Here is a 27,432-nt window from a genome sequence, read left to right on the forward strand (position 1 = left end):
GTAGTCCCGCCCTCTTAAAATTTTGCAGACCTCGTATCACGTGGCAATGACACAAGATATTGAATCCCGTCCGAAGGTTGTCGCATGCGGATATGACGATAGACCCTGTGATATGCCGCAGTCCGGTGGTTCGCTCGCTTAAACTCACACCCAAAACAGACTCCAAGCGAGGCATAGCTTCAGGGGCAAAAGTTTCCCTGAGGGTGCCTGCCTGGTTTTTTTTTGTGAGAGTTAAGACTCTGAGGTGAGCATATGGCCATTGGCCTGGCACCTTTTTTTTTTTGGTCGGCATTTCAGTGGCGCTTTCTGATACCATCAGCGGAATACCGGATATTACGCATTTGCGGTACGCTTCAGGACAGAAATTGTGATTAAAGGCTCGTTGTGAAGCCCCTCCTCTATTGGAAGAACTTTTTGACCATTCTGAAGACCCGTCTAGATAAACATTTGACTACGTATAGTCTACGTGTTCAACATTTACATGTACATACATACCTAGGTATACCTGCACACACATACATCCATGCTCAGGGCCACTAGGAGGCGCTCCGCCACCAAGCCTGAAGCAAGCCCGCCACAAACTAAAGGGACAGTGAGCAACTGCTCCTCCCACTTACTTTGCTCCAGATTAAAATCCTTCATACATACGTACATACATACACACACATGCACGCCCGCGTGCTTTTATTAAGGACTCTTGGCATACATATAAAACTTTAGGACTATTAAAGAAAAAAGAAAAGAAAGGAAACGGGGGAAAAAAAGCCATATCGTATTGTGTGGACATTTGGCCTTTTAATACTTTCCCAGCTAGAGAGTTGGAAAGGACCTGGGAGATAGGCGGGCATATCCCCATCACGTTACAGATGAAGATTCCTAGTTCCTAGATTTAGATTTGGAAGTAATTTAATTGCCTCGTTTCGAAGACGAAGATGTATTCCTGGATTGAATGGAAAGGGACCTTACGAAGTATAAATAACTGATGCAAATAACTCCTGATTTTATAGTTGAAAATAATGAAGCACTGAAAAGTTAACTACGTTAGCCAAGATCTGACAACGACCCACATGATTTGCATCCTGGTTGTCTCCATTCCAAAACCACCGTGCTATTGTTTATTTCTTCTGTATACGTATGGAACAAAGTTCTGTCTAGCCCTCAAAGAGTGAGGATTCCCTTAGACAACGTATAGTAACTCACACTCACACTCATACTCAGCGTTAGGAAAGTCCTTCGCTCTTCTTTATCCGGTGACATAAAATAATAAAAAAAATACCAAAATATAAAAGAAACTGCAATGTGAGGAAATATTTATGTAGCATTTTTAGGTTTACAAGGTGCTTTATCAGTATTATTTCTTGTAATTTTCACTACATGTAATCCTGGAAGGTGGGTGCTATTATTTGCCGCCTTTCACAGTTGAGGAAAGTGAGGCTGACAAAGATGTTTCTTGCTCAGCATCATACAGTTAATAAATTTCCAAGGTGAGATTTTGAACTCCAGTCTTCTTGACTCTGCGTCGATCACTATCCAGAGTACCACCTTACTACAAAAGAATTGTTTTGCTGGTAAGGTACACTTTGAGTGATTAGGGAATATCACTAGTATGTTCTATTTACATTTATTAAACTATTTGATTATTATGTTTTATTAATTTAATTTTTACTTAATATTTTGTTTAATATGTTCTTAATCAGATCTTCTCTTTTTTCTCCCCAGGTGATCAAAGTTTTAAAAATCTGGGCAAGTTTATGTCTTCTCCAATAAAGAATAAGGAAAATATTCAGATTTCTTATTCTGATGGTGATAATTGTGGCTCAAACAAGAAAATCACAACTATTATAACACTTATATGCAAGCCAGGTAAAAATATTTTAATTAGTTCCCTTGACTTTTGTATAATTTATATATTTCCTTCATTCATTTTTTATTTTCAGCCACTTGTGACCCCCTTTTCACCCAAGAGATTTTGTGTATCCTACAGGTACATAGTTATATAAAATAGGTATACAAATTAAATACTGATTGATAGTCATAATTTTATGACCCCCACAATCAATGAGAAGACACCTTATGGGGTCACAAACCACAGTTTAAGAAGTTTGATGTAGAGTTCTGACCTGTTGCTTCAGTGGCTTAGCTCAGAAACTGTATCATTCATGAAGCCTTTCAGGATTTCTATACCCTCAACTTCCTTTTTATAGTTATTTTGTATATATTTGACTTCTTCCTATGTATCAAGGTCTCTGTCTTTAGAATTTCAAGTACTTGAGTAAAGGAAGTATTTGTTTCAATTTTGTCTTAATTTATCCCACATCTAGCATATTACTTAGTAGGTGCGTAATACACACTTGTTGAGATTTGAGAGTAAAAGTCCTTAAACTAGGCATTTTAGATTTTAAAATTTCTGATTGGGCTCAGGCATTTGGATTTTGTATGTTTTCTCTTTTAATTGCTATCCTGATAGTTATTCCCCTTTAATGCATCTTAAAGCTTGTCATTTGAAGTAGAAAGCTTCTGGAGAATTTTTTAGATAACTGAATAAACAAAAAATAATATAAATTGATTAGTACAAGAGCAAAAATCATTTTGATTATTAAACTTATTTGGAGGTAAGTAATAGGTCATTCTGGTTTATTAGGATCAACAAAGGAAGCTTTTTGACAATGGAGATTATTATGTTAAAAAAATTTTTTTTATTGATAGGTGATCTAGAAAGTGCTCCGGTTTTGAGAAACTCGGGAGATAATGGCTGTTTGTATGAATTTGAGTGGCATACAGCTGCTGCCTGTGTTTTGTCTAAGACTGAAGGAGATAATTGCAGAGTTACTGATTCAGAGGCAGGTATGTATCTGAGCAGAATCCATAATATTGTGAGTGCTGTTTTGTAGTTGTGGTAATGTAAAACTTTTTACTTTCTCAATTAGCTTTGTGTAGTGAATATAATTATTCTCCCTTTTGATCCATGTTAGTACATTTGAGTTGAAACTACTTTTAAAACTCTAAAATAATAAGGTTTAGACTTTTGGCAGTCCAATTAAATTATATGATTGCGGCTTCTTGTCTTTGTGTTGTTAGAAATAAGGGCTTGACTCTTAAGGTACAGAGTTTTATTAAAACCTAACTTCACTTTTGCTCATCTTAAGAAGTACCCAAATAGGAAGCCACTTTTTCCTATCCTAGAGTTTAACCCTATTTCCTAGCAATTCATCCTTTCGTCTTTCCTTCTTGGCCTGTTAATTTATCCCCATTTTAATGGGGAGAGAATCTCTTCTCCACTATAATTAGTAAGTAGATCTACTTTGTCTGCCTACCGTGGTAGTCTGCTTTGGTGGATCAGGCATTTTCTTGCCTCTTGAGCACTCCCATTCCTTTTCTATCTGCCTACAGCTCAACTCTCCTATGCAGGGTTGTCCTTCTCAGTTAGAGAATATACTTCTTGAAAGCAATGAGTGTCTTTTTTAAAATTGTATCTCAAGCACTTAGTAAGTATAATCCTTGCCAAATAGTAAGCACTTAATAAATTATTTTCATTTACTGACCTACTATGAATAAAGTGATGATCAAGGAAAGGCAATTGAATATAGTCTTTGTGATGATTTCATGTCAGCATTAACTGAAAAAATTAACCCATCAAACACATAATTTTGTCATTTTGATGGCTACTTTGTTTTAAACTTTGCCTGTAAGATAAGTTCTTTTGACATAGGTGGTAGCTGAGCATAAAAATGAACACAGTAAAGAATATCTATTTTAATTATTACATGTATCTTGTCTTTTATTTACACTTAGGGTTTTCTTTTGATTTGTCACCTTTGACTAAGAAAAATGGGGACTATTTGGTTCAAACAGAAAAATATAAATTCTACATAAATGTTTGTGGTGCTGTCTTTCATAATGTTTGTCAGTCAAATTCAGGAGCATGCCAAGTGGAAGAAAGGCAAGTAGTTTCTGTTCTGTTAGATATGTTTTTAAATAATTGATGCTTCTTAAAGATTTTGTACTATAAAATATAACAGGAGAAATTTTAGAGCAGGTTGTAGTCTCCTAGGAAAGACTGAAGCTTACCATATATTTAAAACCCTGTTTTGATTGTATTAAGAAAATCTGATGTGATGATTAAAATATGCTGATAATTTATTTTTTAGTATTACAAATAGAAACCCTTGTAGAAGTGTGTGGTTCAGATTCTGGTCTTGGAGTGAAGATTTGAAACTGTCACCTTATAGGGTTTTGGTAAGAAAAAAACCAGAAAATTGACAATAATTGTAAGCTGTTGGCTGTTATCATCATTATGATTAGTGAAATTCTGCTTTAGCTACCTCAGCAGCTTAATGTATAGTTCTTTACTATTGGGAAGCATCCTTTCACCTAAAGAGAATCATATGTTGAATAATTAATGTTTTTTTTTTTTTTTTTTGCAAAAATATTATTGCTTTTAATTTTTCTTTTGAGATGACTTTGTGCTTTTCTTTTAGTTTAATGAAAGCTTGGAATCTGGGACAGAATAGTTCTGCCCTTTCTTATTATGATGGGATGATTCAGTTGAGCTACAAAAATGGCACAGCTTATAATGATGAAAAAAAGACACGACGAACTACACTTATTACTTTCCTTTGTGATAGAGATGCTGGAATAGGTGTCCCAGAGTACCAGGTAAATACATCTTCTTCTATATGAAAAATAAAATAAAACTAAAAGAGGGGGAAGGCTAACTAAGTATTATGTTTAATGAAATTGATATAGCATTTCTGAATTAAAAGGGAAATGTCATGAATAGTAGGGAAAGTATGAACCACAAAGTTCTTTACACATAACCTATGATGCTAACTGCTGTATATTTTTTCCCTAAACTTATCCAGGAAGCTGTCATGATGTTTTTCTTAGAAGTAGAGCTATTAGTCTGGTTTCCTGGCCAAATTCTTGTCTGCTATGAATCTGAATTGCTTCTTTTAGTTTTGCCAGAGTACACTGGCACTATTCATTTTCTAAATCGTTTGGTGTCATGAATGCCTTCACTTAAGCTCCAGATGGTGTTAGTATAGTATACTCAAGTATGGAATGCTACAGAATTTTATAGCATAAAACAACAGGCTCCTATGTTCTCATTCTCTTTGAGCAATGATGATATGAAGAAAATCCTGGAATCTATGCTTAATTTGTGATAATTTAAGAATAAAACAAATTTTGCTTATTTTATAGGTTAATAGGAAGCTTGGTCATGTTCGCTTTTGCCATGCCTCAGTCTGAGAAATTTTCATGTTTTTTTCATTTTCTGTCCCCATTATGGTTTTTTAGGAAGAAGATAATTCCACCTATAATTTTAGGTGGTATACTAGTTATGCATGTCCAGAAGAACCACTGGAATGTGTGGTGACGGATCCCAATACCCTGGAGCAGTATGATTTATCCAGGTAGGGGAGTTCATGGCTTTCCATTGTTCATTAGAATGAGTGCAGATGACTATGCCTGGTTTTTTAGAAATTGTTAATGAATGAATATGTACTTGAGTTGATGTTCAAAAGTAAATTTTGATGTATGTGAACAAAATGGGGATTTGGATCAAAAGATTGAAAGTTTAGATAGAAGGATCTTGAGATCACACATTTTCCTCACTTCTAAAGTTTAGGAAATTGAGAAATAGTGAGGCTAAAACTGATTTTTTCAGAATAATCTAGCTAATTGTCTGGGGTGAAATGTGAATCCAGACCTCCCTGACTCCAAAGACCAGGATTCTATTTTCTGCCTGTATGGTAGAAGAAGTGATATATTAATAGCCATTGAGTGTCATAAGGAAGATTCAATGTAAGGATCCATTTCCTATCTCTGCATAAAGTTTTCCCTTAGTTCAAGAGACAATTCAAGTACAACTGCTTCCCTTTTAATGCTTTATTTCTCCCCATTGAACTAGATATGATATCTCCCCTCGGCCATTTTTTCTCATTGTTTTGCCTAGACCTTTCATTTGCTTTCAACACTTTTTTCCTTGTATCATAATAAGTAATTTGTCTATGTATCTTTTTCTCTTTCACTCCTCTGCTGTTAGATTGTGATCTTCATAACAGGGCCTAAATTTTTAAAAATCTTCCATTCCTTATATATACTTGATACTTAATAAATTGCTGATTTTAATTGAATTAATTCCATAGGCTTGACATACTTGATGATTTTTTGTGTATTTTTCAGGTTAGTTGGTTTTCATACATTCATTATATCCTTATGAAACTTTTAAATAAAAAATAGTTATTTGTAATGGTAGGAATCAATAGCTAACAAAATAGCATATAATTAATCCAATTTTACTAATTTTGATAGGGGACTTTTTAAAATTGGGCATATTTTTCCTTGCTTATTTTAATTACTCTGGAGATGTTACATGTTATTTAAAGAAGTGTTTTATTTTTAAATTTTAGTTTAGCAAAGTCTGAAGATAGTAGTGGCAGAAACTGGTATGCAATGGACAACTCGGGAGAACATAGCACATGGAAGAAATACTATATAAATATTTGTCGACCTTTGAACCCAATTCCAGGCTGTGATCGAAATGCTTCAGTTTGTCAGATGAAATATGAAAAGGAACAAGTAAGCCTTGTATTCTAGTGGCTATTTTATTTCTTTAACTTATTCTAGTAATTTTAGCTTCACTGTAAATATGAATACAATAACTTAGTCATAAGTTATAGGCATAGACTTTGAATCAGGTCAGCTTGCTGGCTGATGAGATTTTATTTACATAATTTTTCATATTTAAAATGTTAAAAAATTAAATTAAGAAGTTGTAATGTTAGTAACTTTGTTTTTGAAGGAATGGAGGTACTTAGTAATTCTAATTCAATGACTTTTGAATGATTCAGCATTATTTTTCTGAAATATGTGAAGTTACTTCAGTATCATCAAGAAAATCTTGCTTTTGGATTATTTAAAAAATTTGAAATTTAGATAATTGCTTTTTAAGGACACTAGTAATTTAGTAGTAAATGAATTCAGATACTGGAAAAACTTCTGCATATTTCCATAGTTGTGCTTGAATATGCTAATTCTTGAATGAAAGATACATTTGTGCTCCTGTAAAAGATACATTTGTGCTCCTATAAAAAGTTTTTTATAGATCCTTTGCGATTTACTTTTCTTGGCTTTCTTTATGTGGCAGCTTGAAGGTTGTTTAAAGAAGGAGGAATGTCCAGCAGGGTGTAGCAAGAAAGACTAACTCTAAGCCTAGGTCCTGTCACCACTTCATAGTATGAAAGATACAAAAGAAAATGATGAAAATGGCGAGAGAAAGGAGGGAAACACTTTTACATAACTCATTCTAGGAAAAACAAAACAAGACATCTGATCAATGAGTTTTCCCACAGATTATTACTGCTGCTGCACTTGAACTTGAAGCTTTGTGTAGTTGTAGCACCATCTCTCCTGTCTTGTTGGAATTTTCTCTTGTCCTCTTATCCATACTAAGGAGAGAGAGCATTGAACTTGCCCAGTCCTAGTGTTCTGGATGGATGAACTGTGAGAGATTCAGCAGTATAGAGCCATTTAGATAGTATATAATACAGAAGAGAAAGGGGCTTCTGAGAAGGCTAAGGAAAAGGTGGGACATAATCTCAGTTGCAGCAGTTTTTCCTTTGGGTGTTTCCTTTATACAGTGATCTAACTAATCTTTTCCCCATCCCTGGTGAGCCCTCCCCACCTTTAATAATAGGAAGTTATTGCACCCAATCAGATATAGTGGATTAGATAGATTAAAGTAGTTCAGAAGAGAGGACAATAATGAATAAATATGACAAAATGAGAAATAGCATTTCAAATCCTAGATAAAAAGGAAATGAGCCAGTCATTTCTGTAGATTCTTCTTGCTCCTCTCCTGTCTCCCCTTGTGGTAATAAGGTTGTAACTAGAAATTCTAACATGATTAAACAAGAAATAAACAAAATAGAATTATTAAAAGAAGAAACTAAGGATTGAAATTAGGATGAGAATCAGAACATTCAAGATATAAAAGAACAAATGAAAATCAATTTAGAACTTAGTGCAGAAAAATCTCTTTATAACAGAGGCTCTGAAAAGGGACATAGCAGATCTTGAATTCAGAAATATAATAGAATGGAAGAAAATTTGACAGAACAGGATCAAAGGATAATATAGGAAGAATACATGTATTCTATATTAGCCAAAGTGATTAACCTTGGAGAAAGAAACTATGGAGATAACCTAAGGTTGATTGGTTTAGATAAACATAATGATATATTTTTTAAAAGGCAACACAAAAAACCTGACTATCACTCAGGAAACTGTGGAAGTAAATTTAACAGGGAATAATTTAAGTTTTTCCTTCAAGGGAAACCCAGAGATTACACTCAACTCTGAAATATTTGAACTCAGTGATCCAGGGGGGCTTCATTTATTATTTGAAGACAACAAATCTCAGATTGTTGGAGATCCCAAAAGAATATCCAGAGTCAAAAGGATCCTGAATGAAAAATATCTGAAGGAATTAAAAGAAGAGGGGGGAAAGAAGAACTGAATGAAAAAATTTTATACTACAGTCTATAGTATCTATAAATGACAAGTAATCAGTATTGGTGGTGCTTGAGAAGTACAGAGTAAAATTGCTTTGGTGGGAAGAGGGTATTAAGAGGAATTTTGAATTGTAATGCCAAGTTACATGGCATGCGCTTACAAAAGTGACAGTCTAGTTGTCTTTTATCCTCTCTGAGAGAGTGTGGGAAAATGAGAGAATGTAAGGAAAAGATAATTGTGTAGGAATGGGGGAAATGGTAAAAACAATTTGAAGGTGTTAGGATCTGTGTTTTTGGAATTTTAGGGGGGTGTGGCACAATGGGGACTTGAAATATGTCCCATTTGGGAGAAATGGGTATTTTAGGAAGGTTTCTCTTAAGGAAATGTGTTTTTTGAGATACAGTTCTGGGATGGGAGTAGAAGGGAGGAGGGGTGGCTGGGCTTCTGAGAGCTTCTGGTACAGAGGGTGGGTAAAAAGAGGCACATATGCTGAGAGGTAAAAACCTTGGCATAGGTAGGTAGTGATTGGAAAGGGAAAGAAAAATTGATTGGGGGCCCCTGTTTACACAGGGCTTCACAAATGAATTTTTAACATGCCACCACTACTCCATTAAAATTTTTATGTTGGTGGGAGCGAATTTCCCTTGTAAAACCTTAAAAAAAAAAATGAGAAAATTATGACAGTCTTGCATAGGTTTGTAAATATGTGTGTGTATGTATGTGTGTGTATGTATGTAGGTATGTATGTTTGGGTTGGATAAAGAAGGCTTTTGTTTTTTAGATGCCCCATCTTGTATAAGTAACATAAAGTAAAGAAAGAATAATCAGAAAACCCATAAATAGGAGGTTAGATTTCATTGTAACTGGAAACAGGAAAGGAATGTTGAAGAAGATGAATTAAATGAATACTTTTGAAAGGGATACTATAGATGACTGCCTTCCAAATTAAGAGTTTGAATGGAAATGAACCAGGGAGTATTCTGAATAGTACTTATGTATGGAATGGGAAAACTAAGAGTAAGTAGACTTAGTGAATCTGAGATAAGTCTTACTTTGTAAGGACTTAAAAACAGAATGTCATGGAATAATTTTAAATGTGAACAAAGGGGAGTGGCAGAAAGGACTAACAAAACTAATTTTAACTATTTGTTTCACATAAGAAGTAGGTTAAAAAAAAAGGAATGAAAATGGGCTGGAACTTTTTTTTTTTACTGTTTCCAAAAAACAGAAGTTATAATCTGATTTCAGATAATATGAGTAAAATGACAGAAACTGCATTATATTTAAAGATCCTCCCAAAAAATGAATGACTAACGTTCATAAAAATGTGTGCATAAGGTCAGCATGATAATTACTGAAAATCTTAACTATCCTTTTTCAGGATATGTTCAGGATATGGACACAGGATAGTGTGAGATATGTAATAGCAAAACAAACATGAGAATGTAGAGCTGCACAAAGTAGGACACAAAAACAACCATCAATTATTCATATTCTTATGAAATCAGTACCCAAATCAGAAAGAAGAAAAAGAATTAGAGGCCATTTTCACTAGTGAATGTTGATATAAAATTTTATTTTATATTTATTAGCTTCTTTCATTTGATGAATTAACATGTACATTGCCCTGTTTACTAGTTTCCTTTGAAGGAATATCTTAATTCCTTTCCTTTTGTCAAAGTACACTCTCCCCTCTTATGGAAAATTTAGTTGTAATTTTCAAAAGATTATTTTATAATATTACTGATGATTAGATTTGGTTGTGTGGGGTATGTTTGTGTGTGTGTGTGTGGGTGTGTCTGTGTGTGTGAAGAAAAATTTAACAAAGCTTTTTGTTTTGTTCTAGGATTCATTTTCTGAAACAGTGGCAATCAGCAACTTGGGCGTTGCAAAAACGGGTCCTATAATTGATGGCAGTGGTAGCCTCATTTTAGAGTATGTGAATGGCTCTTTATGTTTTAATAGTGAAGGAAAAACTACTTATTCCACAAGAATCCATCTTATCTGTTCTAGAGGAAGTCTGGTAAGATATAATGAATTGTTAATGATTTTTTGTTAGTAGTTTAAAAAACAAAGCTGCAATACTGTGGTCACTCAATTGCCATATTATGCATATAACACTTAAGACCGTGAGAGTTTAATTTTCCTACTGTGGGATTAGTAAGTAGAAAAATTAGGGTAATTATCTTTAAAGATGTCTAAAAGCAGTCTTTGCATTTAGTATTTACTGTGTTCTAGACCCTGGAAATACAGAGACAAAAAAATTACCCCTCCCCTCAAAGAACCTACTTTCTTTTAGGAGAGATGGTACATAGGTATTATACTGAATAAAGACAAGGTGTGTGTGTGTATATATTTATTTATTTATTGTGTGTATGTGTACGCACATGGGAGTAGTGCACTAACTGTTGGGAGAAGAGTCTAGGGCAGGTTTTATGTGGAACAAAATTTTGGGGGAAATAAGAGGTAATAAGAGATGAAAGTAAGAAGGGAATGTATTTTAAGTTTCCTGGACATCCAGTAACAGGATGATGGGAGATGAAATGTCATTTTAATGGGAGCATAGGTTAGATTGTCCAGTTTGAAACATCTAATAAACAGTTGATGAAGTGGAACTGGAGGACAAGAAATCAAATGTCCTTTTTTAATGTATGTGTATGTGTGTAATGTGTATGTGTGTGCACTTGATGTACATTTGCGTGTATATATACACACATCTGGGATGACAGATTGATTATGGAAGTTAATGAAATCACCAAGTGAGAGAATATATAGAAAGTAAATATACATCAATATACATCTTACCCACAATCAGCAAGTGTGTGGTGATAAGAATGTTAAACCAGCAAAGGTGACTGAAAAGGAACAAATGGGTAGGAAAACAAAATTTCATGAAGCTATATAGAAGAGAATATCTAAGAAGAGAAGAGCCAACTGTATCAGATACTGTGATGATTGCAATGCAAATTACAAAAGACTGATTTATGATGTAGGATGGAAGTTACGTAGTCTTTTCTGAATGTAAGAGAGGTAAGGTATAGAATGATAGCTTGAGGAAATTGTAGAGTCTCTTGAGGGTTTTTTGGCGGGGTGGGTGGGATGGAAGGAGACTTGCATATTTTTGTAAGCATCTTGGAAGGAGCTAGTAGATAGGAAAATATCGAAGACTAGAAAGATGTGATGATGAAAGTCTGATGAATAAGGTGAGCAAGGGTGCAAATAATGTGGATAGGTTGATCTTTGGGAGAAAAAAGGGTCTTCTTTTAAAAGTCTGGGGTAATAGGAAAGAGAATAAGGGGTGATAAAGGGAGGAAGGTTGAAATGTAGAAAAGATGAGAAGAGAAAACTCAATGTAAGAACATCATTCATGTTCTATAGAAGGCTTTGGTATGTATCATATGTGCAGTATATTTACATGGAACTCTCAACAAAAATTCTTATGTACTTGTAAAGATTCATCAAATTTTTAATTAAAAAAAAAATCAGGGCTTTTATTGTTACTGCTGCGTGCTGATCATTAAAGCTTAGTTTCAGAATTGTAAAAACAGAATGTCAGCGCTATCGAGCTCTTTTAGTCCAACCTTTTCATTTTACATAAAAAGAAATTCTTGGTAATTTTTTTTAAGATTCCACAATTTCGGTTGGAAAGTTACTTATAAGTTTCAATTTCTTCATCTGTAAACTGATAGAAACTATACAACCCAAAGAATTTGGTACATGATCTGAGGCTTTCCCCTTATCTTTGCCCACGGATAAAATATTTTGATTCATGATTAGTCCAGAAATGATTTCCATTAATTAAATCTTTAGATAAGTTAAAATTAGAGATATTTGATAAATCAGTAATTTTGATTTTCATAAGAAAATAGAATAAAAATTTATGTTTGAGCTCTCAAGTTATTGCAAAATAAAAATTCAATCCTGATTCAACAGAATAATATTGTTATACTAAAATGCTCATTGGGCTTTCCATAGGAAAATCAAAAGTATATTTTTGATTTTAAGCCAAATAGCCTTTTTTATAAGTTTCATTTCCTTGATGCTCAATTGTGTATTACAGAAGAGAAAGGTAAAACCCATTCATTAGATTGGCATATAGCTGTTCTTTCTCTTATATGTACAACATGAAAGAACTACAATAAAGAAGGCCCTTTTATTTTATTTATCATGTGTCTAAGGAAACCCATTTGTCTTTTACTTTCACCTGTAATCATATAGGAGTTTATATAGTTACTTGCCCCTCTTCTTTCTGGGATTATTTGTACTCTTGACTCTTATACCTGTAGCACCAAACAAAAATGATGATATTTAATAATGGAAATAGCACTTCATTTGGAATAAGTATATCCTGGTTTCAATCTGTTGAACAGCAAGCCTTGTTACTTGCTGTGTGGGCAAGTCTCTTTGACTTCCATTTGTATTAATTTCCTGATCTGTAGAATGATAGGGTTGGACCTCATAAAGTCTTAATTTCCATTTTATTTCTAAATTTTGTATTTATTTTCTATTAACTTGGATATGTACATGTCCGTTGTCTCCCCTCGTCCCCCCTGTTAGAATGTAAGGTTTATGTTCATGAGCATGAGATCATTGGTTTTTCCCTTTGTTTTTTTTAATGTGTTCCCAGCTTCTGGTACATAGGAGGTGTTTAGTCTGTATTTGTTAATTGGTTAACACCTTTTGAATATTTTGTTTTTACTTCTCTTGTCAAATTACAAAAGTACAAGCAGGTAAATATTATATATGAGTTGAACTATACCTGCAGGAAGGAGGTAAATCTAAGAATCTGTCATCTAAATTTTCATATAATTCCTTATGCTTCAGTTTGACTCAGTGAGCATTTACCACACATTGACTATGTGCAGTGCTGTGATACATACAGTGGAGACAGACAAAACCATCAATAGTTCCTTCCATCTAGGTACTTGCATTTAGGCCTGTTGACATATAACATCTTGTATTTTTAAAGCATTTATGATTTCATTTGATTCTTACATAATCCTATGGGGAAGACTAGGGATGGCATTTCCCTTTTTTTTTTTTTTTTTTTTAAAAGAGGGAAAAATAAAATCCACACAAGAAAAGGGACTTTTCTAATGCCTTATTTGTAGTCTAAGCCGGGGAGGGGTCTCAAACTTTTTAAATAGGAGGCCAGTTCACTGTCCCTCAGACTATTGGAGGGCTGGACTATAGTTAAAACAAAAACTTTGTTTTATGGGCCTTTAAATAAAGAAACTTCATAGCCCTGGGTGAGGGGGATAATTATCCTCAGTTGCCACATCTGGCCCGCGTGCCATAGTTTGAGGACCCCTGGGTCTCTTATGCTGCAGTCTTTATATTTTCTGTTGTCTTGGATTTGATTTCTCAGAACACCCACCCAGTATTTTCTATTATTCGGGAATGCACTGCCACTTTCCTGTGGAATACAGAAGCTGCCTGTCCAATTAAAACAACTGATGAAAATCAGGTGAGTGTTTTCTCTACCTTAAATCAGAATATGGAAAAGAAAAAAATAGTTGCAACATTTGTGATAATGCTAGTTTTTTTTTTTAATAGAAGTTGTTTTTAATTCTGTCTGATGCAATATTCTACAGAAATTGTTGATTTGTAATCAGTAAATTAAATCATTATAGGCAGATGAAGTCAATCAGGTAGTCTGCCTCCAGAAGCGGATCAGTAGGCAATGATAAGAATTCTTGTTCAGTTTATTGAGTATATGTTGAATATATGTGTACTAGTTTATAGAACTAAAAGGAGTTAATAAGATGGAAGATAAACTTAGGGCTTCAAGTCCTATTTTGTTCCTTCAGCTAAATGCCTGAAAAAAAGGAAAAAAGGGTGGAAAATCATTATGGAAGCATGTGGAAAAGGGGCAGGAAAACTTGTGTGTTTAGAAAATGCAGTTACATTTATAAGGAGGCAGATGATGTCTTTTAAGTAGCAGTAAGCAGTTTTGAAATTGTTATCTTTGGGAAGAAGTTAATAAATTCTTTTCTTTTAAAAATTCACCCTGAATTTTAATTTAGTATTAATATACTATTTTAGGAGCAATCAAAAATTAGGAAATAAAAGATACTCATATATCTTCAGAATTCTTTTTTATAACATTATTTTAAAGAAGTAGCCCAAGACTTAATTAACAAAGAGATGTGTTTTATCACAAAACTATGATTTGAAGATTTATAATTAAATATTTGACATAAAAGTGGGACACAAAGCTGCTGTTTTGAATATTAGAAAACCATCCTTACCTGCACTACCCAACACTAAGTGGCAATGTATTAAAATTACTGGAGATATTCTTAGACCCAGAACCATAAGTATTGAAAACATGAAATTTGATTCATAGAAGAAACCAGTAATTATATATATATACACACACACACACACACACACACACACACACTATATATATATATATATATATATATATATTATATATATATATATATATATATATATATATATATAATATATATATATATATATATATATAAAGTACTATGCTCTTTTTCTTGACCATTTGTGGCTTGATTTCCAGAATATCTCCCTTGTTCTAAAATTGGAATCCCATTATGCCCATCCCATGTTTAGACAGTGTCTAAACTTTTGCAGTATCCATGTTCCTATGAGTAGAGAGTATTCTGTTATCTGCCTTAAAACAACCATTGGAAATTGTTTGCTTTTAGCTAGACAAGGAAATGGATAAAACTTTTTGAGTGGGGTCGGACATGACAGTTCTAAAGTTGTTCATGTTTTCTCTACCTTGTCTTCTTTGATCCAGCTGATAAAAATATTGCCCAATCTAATTCCAGCATGCCATTGCTCACATCTCAGAGGTTTATTTTCCAGGGGCTTGGCACTATGTCAAGTGAACTGGAAGCTAGAAAGGAAAAATCTGAATCCTTTGTTGGCTAGTTAAGATAGAGTACAATTTACATGGCTCCTATTCAGTTACTGATTTCTGACAGGCCCTGCATATGTTGAGGAAAGTGGAGTGAACAGTAAACCTGGAGACTAAGAAATCAAAGAACTTAGCTTCATCTTTTGGAATGTAATATTTTGTGCATGGGTTAAGTTATAGAAAGGTTGAGGAAGATATTAGACGTAAGATTTGTTAAAAATTTATTGGAAAAATAATTTATAGATAATTTTTTGTTAAAAAACCAACTTTCCCTATAATATATCCCATATACTTTTCTGTAAGCATTTGGTAACAAACTATTGGGTCACATAAATATGCTAAACCTGTAGTGTATTGTCAATAGGAACCTATGTACACTTATGATTGTTACTGAAGGGGATATAAGAATACTCTTTGGATGTCATTGAGATGTCAGGGAGTAGTAGATGTCAGTTCCCATGCTGAACTTAAAGCCTTAGTGACAAAATTATTTTGTACTCTATTGTGATTTTAAAGTTAACTTCCTTCCTGCCAACTATTGACTTGCTTCAGTACTGATTGTGAGGAAATAAAAAAGTTTTATAATATGTTGGTGAGAAATTCTTTCCAAGGGAATTAGTACTTTGTTTCTACGGAATTTTTGCATGCACATATTTATCTTTTTCTCTGTCTGAATCTCTCTCTCTCTCTCTTTTTTTAGGCCTGCTCTGTAAGGGATCCAAACAGTGGATTTGTGTTTAATTTTGATCCATTAACTAAACCAGATGGATATGTAGTCTCTGGTGTTGGAAAGTCTTTTATGGTAAGAGTTATGCCATCAATTCTTCTGATTATGAACAATTGAATTGCTTTAAAATGATAATAGCTAACACTTATATAATACTTTACTTTTACAAAGCACTTATGGGTATTATCTCATTTAATGACTCACAACTATGGGAGGTAGATGCTATTTTACAGATGAGAAAACTAAGATAAAGAGCAGTCAAGTGACTTGCTTAGGTCTCACAGACAGTGAATATGTGAGACCAAATTTGAACTTAAATCTTGTCTTCCTCCTTCCTTTTTTTCCCCCTCAAAAAGATGTATTTTAATTTATTTCATTAAATATTTTCCAATTACATATACACATTGAATATTCATTTAAAAAATTCCAGAATTCTAAATTCTTTCCCTCCTTCTGCCCCTCCCCAACCCCTTGAGAATGCAAACAACATAATATTCATTATACATGTGAGGTCATGCAAAATCTATTTCCTTATTAGCTACATTGCCAAAGAAAACATTTAAGAAATGCAACCCCGCCCCCACCTCCCCCCCCCCCCCCAAAAAAAAAAAAAAAAAAAAAAAGGAAAACGTGTTTTTCAATCTGTATTGAGAGTACATCTTCTCTCTCTGAAATGTGTCCTTTGGAATTATATTAGATTATTGTCTTGATTAGATTAGCTAAATCTTTCATACTTAGATCATTCCTACAATGTTGCTACCACTACATAATCTCCTGGTTCTATTTACTTCACTCTGTATCAGTTCATGTAAGTCCTGGTTTTTCTGAAAGCATCCTATTCATCATTTCTTTTCCCACAATAGTATTCCCTCACAATCATATACCACAAACTTGTTCAGCCCATTCACCAATTAGTGGGCTTCCTCTCAGTTTCAATGTTTTTATTACCACAAAAAGAGTTATTGTAAATATATTTTGTACAAATAGATCCTTTTCTCTTTTCCTTAATCTCTTTGGGATGCAAATCTAGTAGTAGGATTGCTGTGTCAAAGCACTTGTCTAGTTTTCTAACACTTTTGGTGCAAACTCTAGTGTTCTTCACTCCAAGTCCTAGGGTCAGAATGGAAGAAGAAGTGAGAGCTTCTGTGCTAATGAGTATTGGGAGTGGACCTAAAAATAGCCATTTCACTTCAAGTCTGGGTGAGATAGGGAGACCTAGTCTTGCCTTTTACATCTTTCATTTGCAAAGTTTGTCTTTTAGTACATTTATGTATGATCCAGTGTTCTGTTATTGAGAAACTGTGGAGTCCAAAGGAAATAGTAATTATGTTACTCAATTAAGGAAAAAAAGGAAACACCCTGGTTGATTATGTGCCATAGAATCTTCTGAACATACTTCCCAAATGTATGTGCATGATGTTATAACTGGAAAAAAAAGATCAAGGTTTATTTATATTTCCATTGGAAACTGGCATTTAATTAAAAGGGGAAAAATAACCACCCACATGTGGATTTCTTGCTAGCAAAACCAGCTGTCCAGAAGAGAGAAGTTTCTGTTTGAAAATAAGTGAACTTTTCTTATTTGATAAGATGGTTTAATAAAAATCTGAAGCAAAATAAGCATTCCATTACTATATAGTGAGAAAGGGGAACAGAGGGGAACAGTTTAAGGACAAGCTTGTGAAATAATGAGTGCCTAAGGGGATCACCATTCTGGGGCTTCCAATTAAAGCTGTGTTTGCCACAATCCTCTGAGCAAGGAACATAGTGGTTAATGTGGATGACTTTTCAAGGCATTTGGACTGTGAATAAGACAGTTTAACAAATGGAGACATTCTGAGGTGAGAGGTCACTGCTTATATTCCTTGTTTGCCTATAGAATTAGAGAAAAAGGGATTAGATACTAATGAAGATTATTGTATTAGAAAGCACAACCTGGATTAAGACCTAGGAAAGAGTATCTTTTGGACAAATGGAAGTTTTTAGAATGTAATAGTGACTTAACCCTTTTTGTCTTTTGGACCTTTTGGATATTCAGGGAAAACCTATTTATGTGGATTCCATCTTAGAATAATATTTTTTAAATTCACAAAACAATGCATAGGGTTACAAAGGAAAATAATTATATTGAAATAATTATGAAATTATTCTCTAAAAATTTATGGAAACCATGAACCCTGTTAAGAAAGGAAAGAATTTTAATGTATTTTTTTTTTCCCTTTTCTTTGGTCGAACCAATAGTTTTATTTATTCTTTGAAATAAAATGTATTGCTATCATGTTTTTATATCCCCTAAATTTTCCCCTGTACATTTCTTTTCTTTAACCCTTTCAAGAGGGTCTATGAAAAGTAATATTTTTAAAAGAAAAAGAAAAAATAGCAAGAAGAGACAAAAAAAATCAGCAAAACTGATCAATATAGTGAAAAAAAAAACCCCACCCTGAAATTACATGTGATGTTTCACACCTATGACTCTCCTACTTCTGCAAAGGTGTGAGGCAAGTTATCTTTTCATATCATAAAATTTTAAATCACTATTGAATAGGGAGGCACAAAGATCTCTTTTATACAATTCAAAGAAGTAATTGATTTTGTTTAATGTTTAGTTCCTGTTGATCTTTCCTCAAGAGATATAAGTCAAATCAGTGAACAATTGTTAAATGCATGCTATATGTCAGGCAGTATGTTAAACTCTGGAAATATAAACATAAACATAAGTAAAAAGACAGACCCTTACTTTTTATTTTGTGAACGGTAAGTAGCTTTATTTTTTTCTCAATTTTATTTTTCCAAATACATGTAAAATAGTTTTCAACATTCATTTTTGTAAGACTTTTATGTTCCAAATTTTTCTTCCTCTTCTATCTATACCTTCTCCAAGATAGCAAGCAAGCTAATATAGCTTATACGTGAACAATACTTTTTTTTCATGTTTCTATTTTTATTTTCATTTTTCATAATTATAACTTTTTATTGACAGAACCCATACCTGGGTAATTTTTTACAACATTATCCCTTGCATTCACTTCTGCTCCGACTTTTCCCCTCCCTCCCTCCACCCCCTCCCCCAGATGGCAAGCAGTCCTATACATGTTAAATATGTCACAGTATATCCTAGATACAATATATGTGTGCAGAACCAAACAGTTCTCTTGTTGCACAGGAAGAATTGGATTCAAAAGGTAAAAATAACCCAGGAAGAAAAACAAAAATGCAAACAATTTACATTCATTTCCCAGTGATGAACAATACTTTTGAAAATATTTCTGTATTTGTCATGTTGTGCAAGAAAAATCAGATCAAATGGGGGAAAAAACTCTATGAAACAGAAAAAGCAAACAAACAAATAAAAAAGGTGAAAATACTATACTTCAATCCACATTCAGTTTCCATATTTCTCTGTCTGGATGTGGATGGCATTTTCCATCCCAATTTCCAATTGGAATTACCTTGGATCACAGTATTGCTGTAAAGAGCTAAGTCTATCATAGCTGATCATTCCATAATCATATTATTAGTGTGTGTGGTGTTTTGGTTCTGCTCGCCTCACTCGGCATCAGTTCATGTACATCTTTGCAGGCTTTTCTGAAATCAGCTTGCTTGTCATTGTTATAGAACAGTGATATTCCATAGCATTCATATACCATAACTTATTCAGCCATTCTCCCCACTGATGTGCATCCATTCAGTTTCCAGTTACTTGCCACTACAAAAAAGGCTGCTGCAAACATGTGTGAGTTCCTTTCCCTCCTTTAAGATCTCTTTAGGATACAGGCCCATTAGAAACACTGCTGTTCAAAGGGTACACACAGTTTGATAGCCCTTTGGACATACTTTCAAATTGCTCTCTAGAATGGTTGGATCCATTCACAAAGGAGCTTACCTTCTAATGAAAGAAAACAATAACAAAAAAGATGAAAAACAAAAAGGATAGGGAAGATGGAACTTGGAAAGGACTGAAGGCATAGCCATCCTCTTCCTCCTTTAAATGAAGATTCAAAGGAGCTTTTCTGTTTTCCCTTCCTCTTTCTTCCTTCTGTCCATCAAAGAAAGAAACTATAGGGGCAGAGAATACCTGTATTTTGTGAAGTCTACAAGTAGAGTGATTTTCCAGTAGGAAGAGGTTTCTGAGATATGGTAAGAGAGAATTGAAGACATGGTTGATATGAATCTCCTCCTTCAAATCGTGGTTCTGGGAGGAACTAGCAATCAAAGGGGAACCAAGCCACAGGGGCTGGGGATGTTTGAAATCAAGGATGATGTGAGCTTCCAGAGTGAAGATGTTTCTAGGGCATTGTAGAATGCAACTAGATCTATTTGCATATTGTCTTGGAAGACATCCCTTGCAGAGTCCAAGTGGAAGAAGTATTTCCTAAGATATTGAAATCCTTAAGATATTCTTCTTTGTAGATGACAGTGTGATCATACAAAAACTTAAAAAGCATTTTTTATGTATTTTTTGTTCTCTAATATTCAAGTTTTTAGTGAAATTATTGTCAAACATTGTGGAAATGATTGATTTCTATATTTTAATATCCTAAATCACATCCTTTACAAAGGGGGGGAAAGGTAGTATATTCAATGCATGTATTTCTAAAACTTTAACCAATACTTAAAAGTTACAAATAGGCTCAATGCATGCAAATAGATTCTTGTCTATATTCTTTAAGTACACTAAAGGGAGGGTCACTCATTGGACTATATACCTTCAGCTGTTGATTCTGACATGAATGTATCAGGTAAACACTTGCTATACACACATTGAGATCTCTCATTCTTATGTCACCATTTTCTCTTCTCCCTCTCTCCCCAATTTTTTTTTTGGGGGGGAGGGGTGGTGGTGGGAAATGACATGTCTTTCTCTGAGGAGTAACAACTTTAGTCTTTCTGTGAAGTTCTTAATTTTTCTGTCATATCCTTCTGACCCTCATCATGAACTGCTTTATTGCCTCTTGTGTGATACTCTCTCAGTTCTTCAGTAACAATTAATTGTGCTCCATGTCCCTCAAGTACACAGTTCTGCAACTTATAAGATAATGAGAAAAGAAAAAAAACAGTTTAAAATCTCTAATTTGTCAGTACTAAAAAGTGCAGTCATTAAACTTTTTTTTTTTTTTTTAAAGCTCAGAGGACCTTATTTCTGGAATGTATATGTTTTGTTTATAATAACTAATGAGAGGGACAGCTAAATGGTACAGTGTATATACAGCAAGACATTGAGTCAGGAGAATCTGAGTTTAAATCCAACCTCAGACACTTGACACTTAGGCAAATGATTTAAACCCCCCAATTGTCTTGCAAAAAAGCAAACAGTGAACAAGAACAATAAAAAAACTAATGAAAGAGTAATACAGCAATAAATAGCATAATGTAGCTAATGGCTGCTGTTTTTATAAATATCTCTCTCTCTTTCCAGTTTAATATCTGTGGAACACTGCCTGTCTGTGGGACTATAGAAGGAAAGGAGGCTTCTGGATGTGAAGGAGAGATCAGATCAGGAGACCTAAATACTCTAAAACCAGAAAGGAAAGTTGGAGCTAAAAAAAGTCTTCACTTGACTACAGAGGGTTATATAACACTTACTTACAGAGGAGCCCTTTCACCATCTAAAGGTAAGTTTAAAAGCCATCTATATCTCAATCATTGACATAAGAAGTGAAGAGTAATCATATAGGCCTTGTTTACTTTTTGAGCAAGTTATGTTTGTGTGTATCTTGTAGACTTTATTTTTGTATTCTTGAAAGAAAATGTGCCTCTATTTGCTAGTAAAAATTATAAAAAAATTTTTTAGGCCATTGATTGTGTTTTATTAAATCTAAAGAAATTGTTTTGCTTTCCAATTTTTCATACCCCCCTCATTCTTTTCACTTTTGACTTGAAGTTTGTGTGTCTCATTTTTAAATCTTACAGCTTTTCTTTTGTTTTATTTTTAGGTGTTATAGAGGACCATGTCACGGATATTAAAAATTATTTAATCTGAAAGGGCAAATTACATTATAATTCTTTCTGTATCTTGCTAAGCTAAAAAAAAAGTTTTTGACATTTTCCTGCCCAAATATAAAATGTATTCTGCCTTTTTTTTCCTCTCTGTTTTTTTTTTTTTTGTTTTTTTTTTTTTTGCTGAGGCAATTGGGATAAAGTGACTTGAGCAGGGTCACACTCAGGTCCTCCTGACTTCAGGGCTGGCGCTCTATCCATTGTGCCACCTAATGCCCTCTGCCTTTCTATTTTAAAATCTATTCATAGCTCATGTTTTCTTTTTTTTTCTTGTTGCTTTTGGGGATACAGCTATTTGGGGGTATAGCTGCTTTAGGGGATATTATGTAACTTCCTCTTGAGAAGCATAATATTGAGATGAAACAATAATTGCAGTTCTTACAGTGAATATTTGGATCCTGGGGTACTACTATCTTCTGTGTTAAAATGTAAACTGAAGTCATTCTGAATTAGGGCATCTTTATCAGATCTGTGCTCTTCATGCCATTTTGAAAGCATTGTTTTAGAACTCTTCTATTTACCTAAGAATTGGTGATATCAGAAGTCACTAATTTTTTTGTTTTTATAATTGGACTTGTGATTTTATTTGTATAGAGACTGCCTGATGAAGAGCTAATTTTTATCAAGGTTAACTCATCTCTGTTCTGCCAATTAGATTCTTTCAGGCTTCCTCAGTATTCCCTAGCCTGGGTAGCTGAGAAGCAGCTCTGGATCTGATTCTGAATCCCACCCTTTATTCTTGTATCACACTGCTCATGGTTTCTCTTAACAGTACTAATATTGCCTCAGTGTGCCTACCTAACTCAGATTTAATTACTGTGGAATGGAGCTTCATAGTTTGTCAAATGATCAAAACTTTTTTCAAAAATCCTAATATTCCCATTAATTCAGTTCTAAGTCTTTCTAGGCTGAGTCTGTACCTACAAGCCTTCTGTTGTGAGAACAGAAATCTGTTTTACTTTTCACTTATTTGAAATTTGTTTTGAAGAAATGAGCATGGTTAGATTTTTGGTCAGTCTAGCTTTCTCAAATACTAGGTTCTAGTATGAGTTTTGCTTAGACTAAAATAGTTCTAAAACTTACTTGCCTTTTTATGTTTTCTCTGATACTTCTTTTTCAGGGCATTTTTAAAGATATAACTGGTGGAGTCCATATTTATGTTCTGTACTTTTCTTTTTTCTTGCCTATCACAATTCATCCCTTTTTCTTTGTGACAATTTGGAATTATCAGCAAAAAGTTCTTTACAAATTGCTAATGTTCGTGAAATGACTTCTATCCCAGGAGCTAACTGCTTCCCTCTCTACCACTCCAGAAAATTCCCCAATAAAACAAAGCTTAAATTTTTAAAATGGATTTAATCATCACTTTCAAATTCTCATAAGACATCTCAGATCGACTGTTATAAGATAAACTGATTCAGTGAATCATTTGATCTTAATTGTATTCCTGTAGTTTTTGTGAACTACCACTTCCTACCATTTCTCCCTTTTCAGTCCTTTAATATGCTCAATTTTCACCCCCCCCTCCCCGAAATTAGATTCCGCCCCCTCTTTCCCTTTTTATGTAGGTATAATTCATTGTAATAGAGCACTAATTAGATCCAAGTTCCAGTCCTGTCAAGACATTTACTAGTTTTGTTATCCTGGCCTAGTCATTTAACTTCACTCTGTGTTAGCTTTTCTATCTATAAAATGGGATGACAATAACCCTAGCTCACAAGTCTATTTTTTCAGATGAGATAATATATGTAAATCACTTTGTAGACCAAAGTGTTTTATAAATGTTATTTTTAGCTATTATGTGCCAAGTTTGTCAAAGAACTTTAAAATATTTTCTATTAGAAATTTTTTGTGTTGTAACAAAAATTCTATTCATTGATATTATATGGAAGATATCTTTATGACACTTAAATTTTGTTTAAAGGAGCTAAGTAAGTTAAAGAAACAATTAAAAGAAATAGAAGATTATGGAATATTCAAAATGTTGATAGAAAACATGATTTGTTTATAGCTTGAAACTAATCATAATATGGTACATTCTTATATAAATTAATAAAATCATATCCTATGATGATCTTCTTCTTTAAAATATAATGGTTCTCTCTGAGAGCAGATTTCTTGGGGAGGTTTTCTGGAGGCAGCCTTAGTTTCAGTTAAAAGTAATAATCACCCAAATACAGCCAGCTGATAAAAGTTCTGATCTTTTATTGTCTCCAATAGCCCAGTTAGTTTTCTTAGAGGCCTCTCTCTATCCTTGGTTCTAAGAGCTCTTGCAGCTTTGGCCTTTGCTTCTGCCTCTGCTTTCTTCAGCCTCCAGCCAGCACCAAGGTGAATCTGTCTTGCTTCCGAGAGAGGGCTTCTGGCTCTCAATCTCCCAGAGTGCGCTGTGTCTGTCCCAGAGTGCTCCTCTCCAACCCCTGGGAATGTTCCGAAGTAAAATTCTAATCTGAAGCTAAGAGCCTCTTTATATATGATCTCCCAAAGGTTGACTCCTCCTTCTGGAGGCAGGGATTAAGGGAGGTGTGAACTCAGATATCTTATACTAAACCCTGAAATCTCCCAAACATGTGAACTCCAATGAGTAAAGATGTGAACACAAGCATTGTTTCTCAGTTTCACTTAGTATCTTGTTTCTTCTGACCCGTAACATCTCTTTGTAGGATCAGATCAATCATACTGAACCATGCTAAATTAGATAATTATTGTCTCTATCAATTCTAATGACTTAACAGTTTGTAAAGATTCCAACAATATCCCCTGAAACATGATGGATAATCTGGTACAATCTTTCAGGTTAGTTTTATTTCCTAACTCCCAGCATCAGCATTCTGAAGGAGTTCCATTGTTTTTCTAGCAAATGTTTTGTATACCCTTTTGCTTCTGTTTTTCAGAAATTTGACCTTTTTTTTTTTTCCCCCTACAGGTGCTTCAGATGCTTTCATCATACGTTTTATCTGCAATGATGATATCTACCCAGGAAAACCCAAATTTCTACGTCAAGACATTAATTCTGAATTAGGAATCTACGATACTTTCTTTGAGTTTGAAACAGCTTTAGCCTGTGTACCTTCTCCAGTGGATTGTCAAGTTACTGGTAAGTTCCTGAGATCAAGTAAATAGAAAGTGTGTGTGTGTGTAAGGCAGGAACAGCATGTTAGCCCATTGTTGCATTAGAAGTTTTCACTAAAGTTTTGGTATTTATGAAAATAAAGGAATTTACTTACTTACATCTTGCAAATGTTGATCATACCTAAATTTTTAGTGGCAGTGGAAATATATTTTAAGATCAATTTTTTATCGGAAAACATAGTAAAAGGGGAAAATGTAGTCGTAATCAGTTTTAGAATTGCCATTGGAAATTATTTTCAATTGGTTTTTCTTTGATATAGTTACATAGTTTCATAGACAATACATTTTTTATACAGAAATGATAATTTTAGGGGGAAAGAAAATCATAATCAGTAAAAGCTTGTATCAAAGGTACTGGGATCCATAACTCTGAAGTACAAAAAGAACAAGATGTGCTCCTGGCTCACTAGACTAGGGAAAAAATATAGACATAAAATTGATAAAAAGAATGATGAAAGATCTTGTACATAGTGTGTCATATTTACCTTGTATATAGTAGAGGTCAGGCAACATCAAAATCTTTTTAAGGCTTTGTGACTTTAGCGACAAAACAAAGTATAAAAAAGACCATTGGTTCTGTATTTTAAAAAATAATTCTATATGTACTATATTGCATAGTTTATGTAAATGAATACTAAAAAAGCAAAGGGTGATAGTTTCTCCAGAATCTATTGCTTTCTACCTAAATTTAACTTTCAGCATGTCTGAAATTTTCTGAGTCTCAATTTCCTAATCTGCAAAGTGAGGAGGATGGGTAATAAGTTGTGGATGGTCTTAAGGTCCTTTCAAGCTCTAAATCTGTGATCTTTTTCCCAATAGTTTTTGTGAGTTTGTTTTTATTCTGAAAACCTAAATTAAAATCATTAACTATAAGAGAATCTTCTTTAATCCATTAACACAGTGCACTTTGAAAAAGAAAGTACAACTATTTCAAAGTCTGATTCTTTTTGTGCAGCAAAATAACTGTATGGACATGTAAACATACACATATGTATGTATATGTAAAAGATATACTTTAACATATTTAACATGTATTGGTCTACCTGCCATCTTGGGTAGGGGGTGGGGAAAAGAAGGGGAAAAATTGGAACAAAAGATTTTGCAATTGTCAATGGTGAAAAATTACCAATGCATATTTCTTGTAAATAAAAAGCTATAATTAAAAAAAAAAAAGTACACTGTGTCTCAAATATCTTTTCAGATCTTGCTGGCAATGAATATGATCTAAGTGGCCTGAGCAAAACAAGAGAACCTTGGATTGCACTTGATACTTCAACAGAAGGAAAAAAAAGAACTTTTTACTTAAATGTTTGCAATCCTCTCCCTTATATTCCTGGATGTCATGGTGAATTCTCTTTTATCTTTTTATTTTGATCTTCTTTTATCTTTGATAAAGTGATTTTAAAAAAACATTTGACTTAGAATTTTAAAAGCACTCTACTGAAATGCTAGTCTTTCTTAATCCTCCAGGTAGTGCATTGGGATCTTGTGTAAAAACTGGTGACATAGGCACGAACCTAGGTGTTGTACAGATCAGTCCTCAAACTGCTGCTAATGGATCCCTGAGTATTGTTTATGTGAATGGCGACAAATGTGAAAATCAACGTTTTTCCACACGTATCATCTTTGAATGCGATCAGACACCTGTAAGTTTCTGGACAAATGTTTTGCTTGTTTAAGAACAAACATTTCTATGTATTTATTTTAATCTTTCTGCTTAAAAAAATTTTTTTTGGGAACTCATTGGAAAGGCCTTCACATAGAAGATGTCTTTTTTTTTTTTTTTTTTTTTAAGGGATTTAAAGCTATGGATGAGATAGCATTATGCTCTTGAATCCTCCAAGAAAGTTCAAATATTAATTCCTTAATATTGAAGAAAATCATGTATTTGAAGCCAAGCTAATTTTGTAGCAGTTAAATCTTAGGTCTTTTGATTAATGCCTTTCTAGATTACTTGTTTGAAGCTACCATTTTATGTTGACTGCTTTTGATGAATATAAAAAGAACATCTTATACCCAAATGAAATGTTTGCTTGTGTTTTTAGGGATCACCAGTGTTTCAACATAAGGACGATTGTGAATATGTATTTGTCTGGAGAACCATAGAGGCTTGTCCTATTCGCAAGGCAGAAGGTGAGATCTGGCTTTTTCCACCCCA

At 33.7% G+C, this 27,432-nt stretch overlaps 1 protein-coding gene across 1 annotated transcript in view; it reads left to right on the forward strand.

The window, feature by feature from the left end:
• The window catches only part of IGF2R (insulin like growth factor 2 receptor), a 149,450-nt gene that overhangs the window by 80,404 nt on the left and 41,614 nt on the right, over positions 1-27,432 (forward strand). Inside the window, exons 13-26 of the mRNA XM_051998050.1 lie at positions 1,720-1,863; positions 2,707-2,844; positions 3,793-3,940; positions 4,479-4,656; positions 5,299-5,414; positions 6,414-6,582; positions 10,364-10,540; positions 13,886-13,984; positions 16,122-16,223; positions 21,565-21,760; positions 25,069-25,239; positions 26,476-26,619; positions 26,745-26,920; positions 27,320-27,407. Of these exons, the coding sequence (XP_051854010.1) occupies positions 1,720-1,863; positions 2,707-2,844; positions 3,793-3,940; positions 4,479-4,656; positions 5,299-5,414; positions 6,414-6,582; positions 10,364-10,540; positions 13,886-13,984; positions 16,122-16,223; positions 21,565-21,760; positions 25,069-25,239; positions 26,476-26,619; positions 26,745-26,920; positions 27,320-27,407 (2,046 nt within the window). The remainder of the gene's footprint in view (positions 1-1,719; positions 1,864-2,706; positions 2,845-3,792; positions 3,941-4,478; positions 4,657-5,298; positions 5,415-6,413; positions 6,583-10,363; positions 10,541-13,885; positions 13,985-16,121; positions 16,224-21,564; positions 21,761-25,068; positions 25,240-26,475; positions 26,620-26,744; positions 26,921-27,319; positions 27,408-27,432) is intronic.

The sequence above is a fragment of the Antechinus flavipes genome, chromosome 4, assembly GCF_016432865.1.
Source record: "Antechinus flavipes isolate AdamAnt ecotype Samford, QLD, Australia chromosome 4, AdamAnt_v2, whole genome shotgun sequence".
NCBI classification, from domain to species: Eukaryota; Metazoa; Chordata; class Mammalia; order Dasyuromorphia; family Dasyuridae; genus Antechinus; species Antechinus flavipes.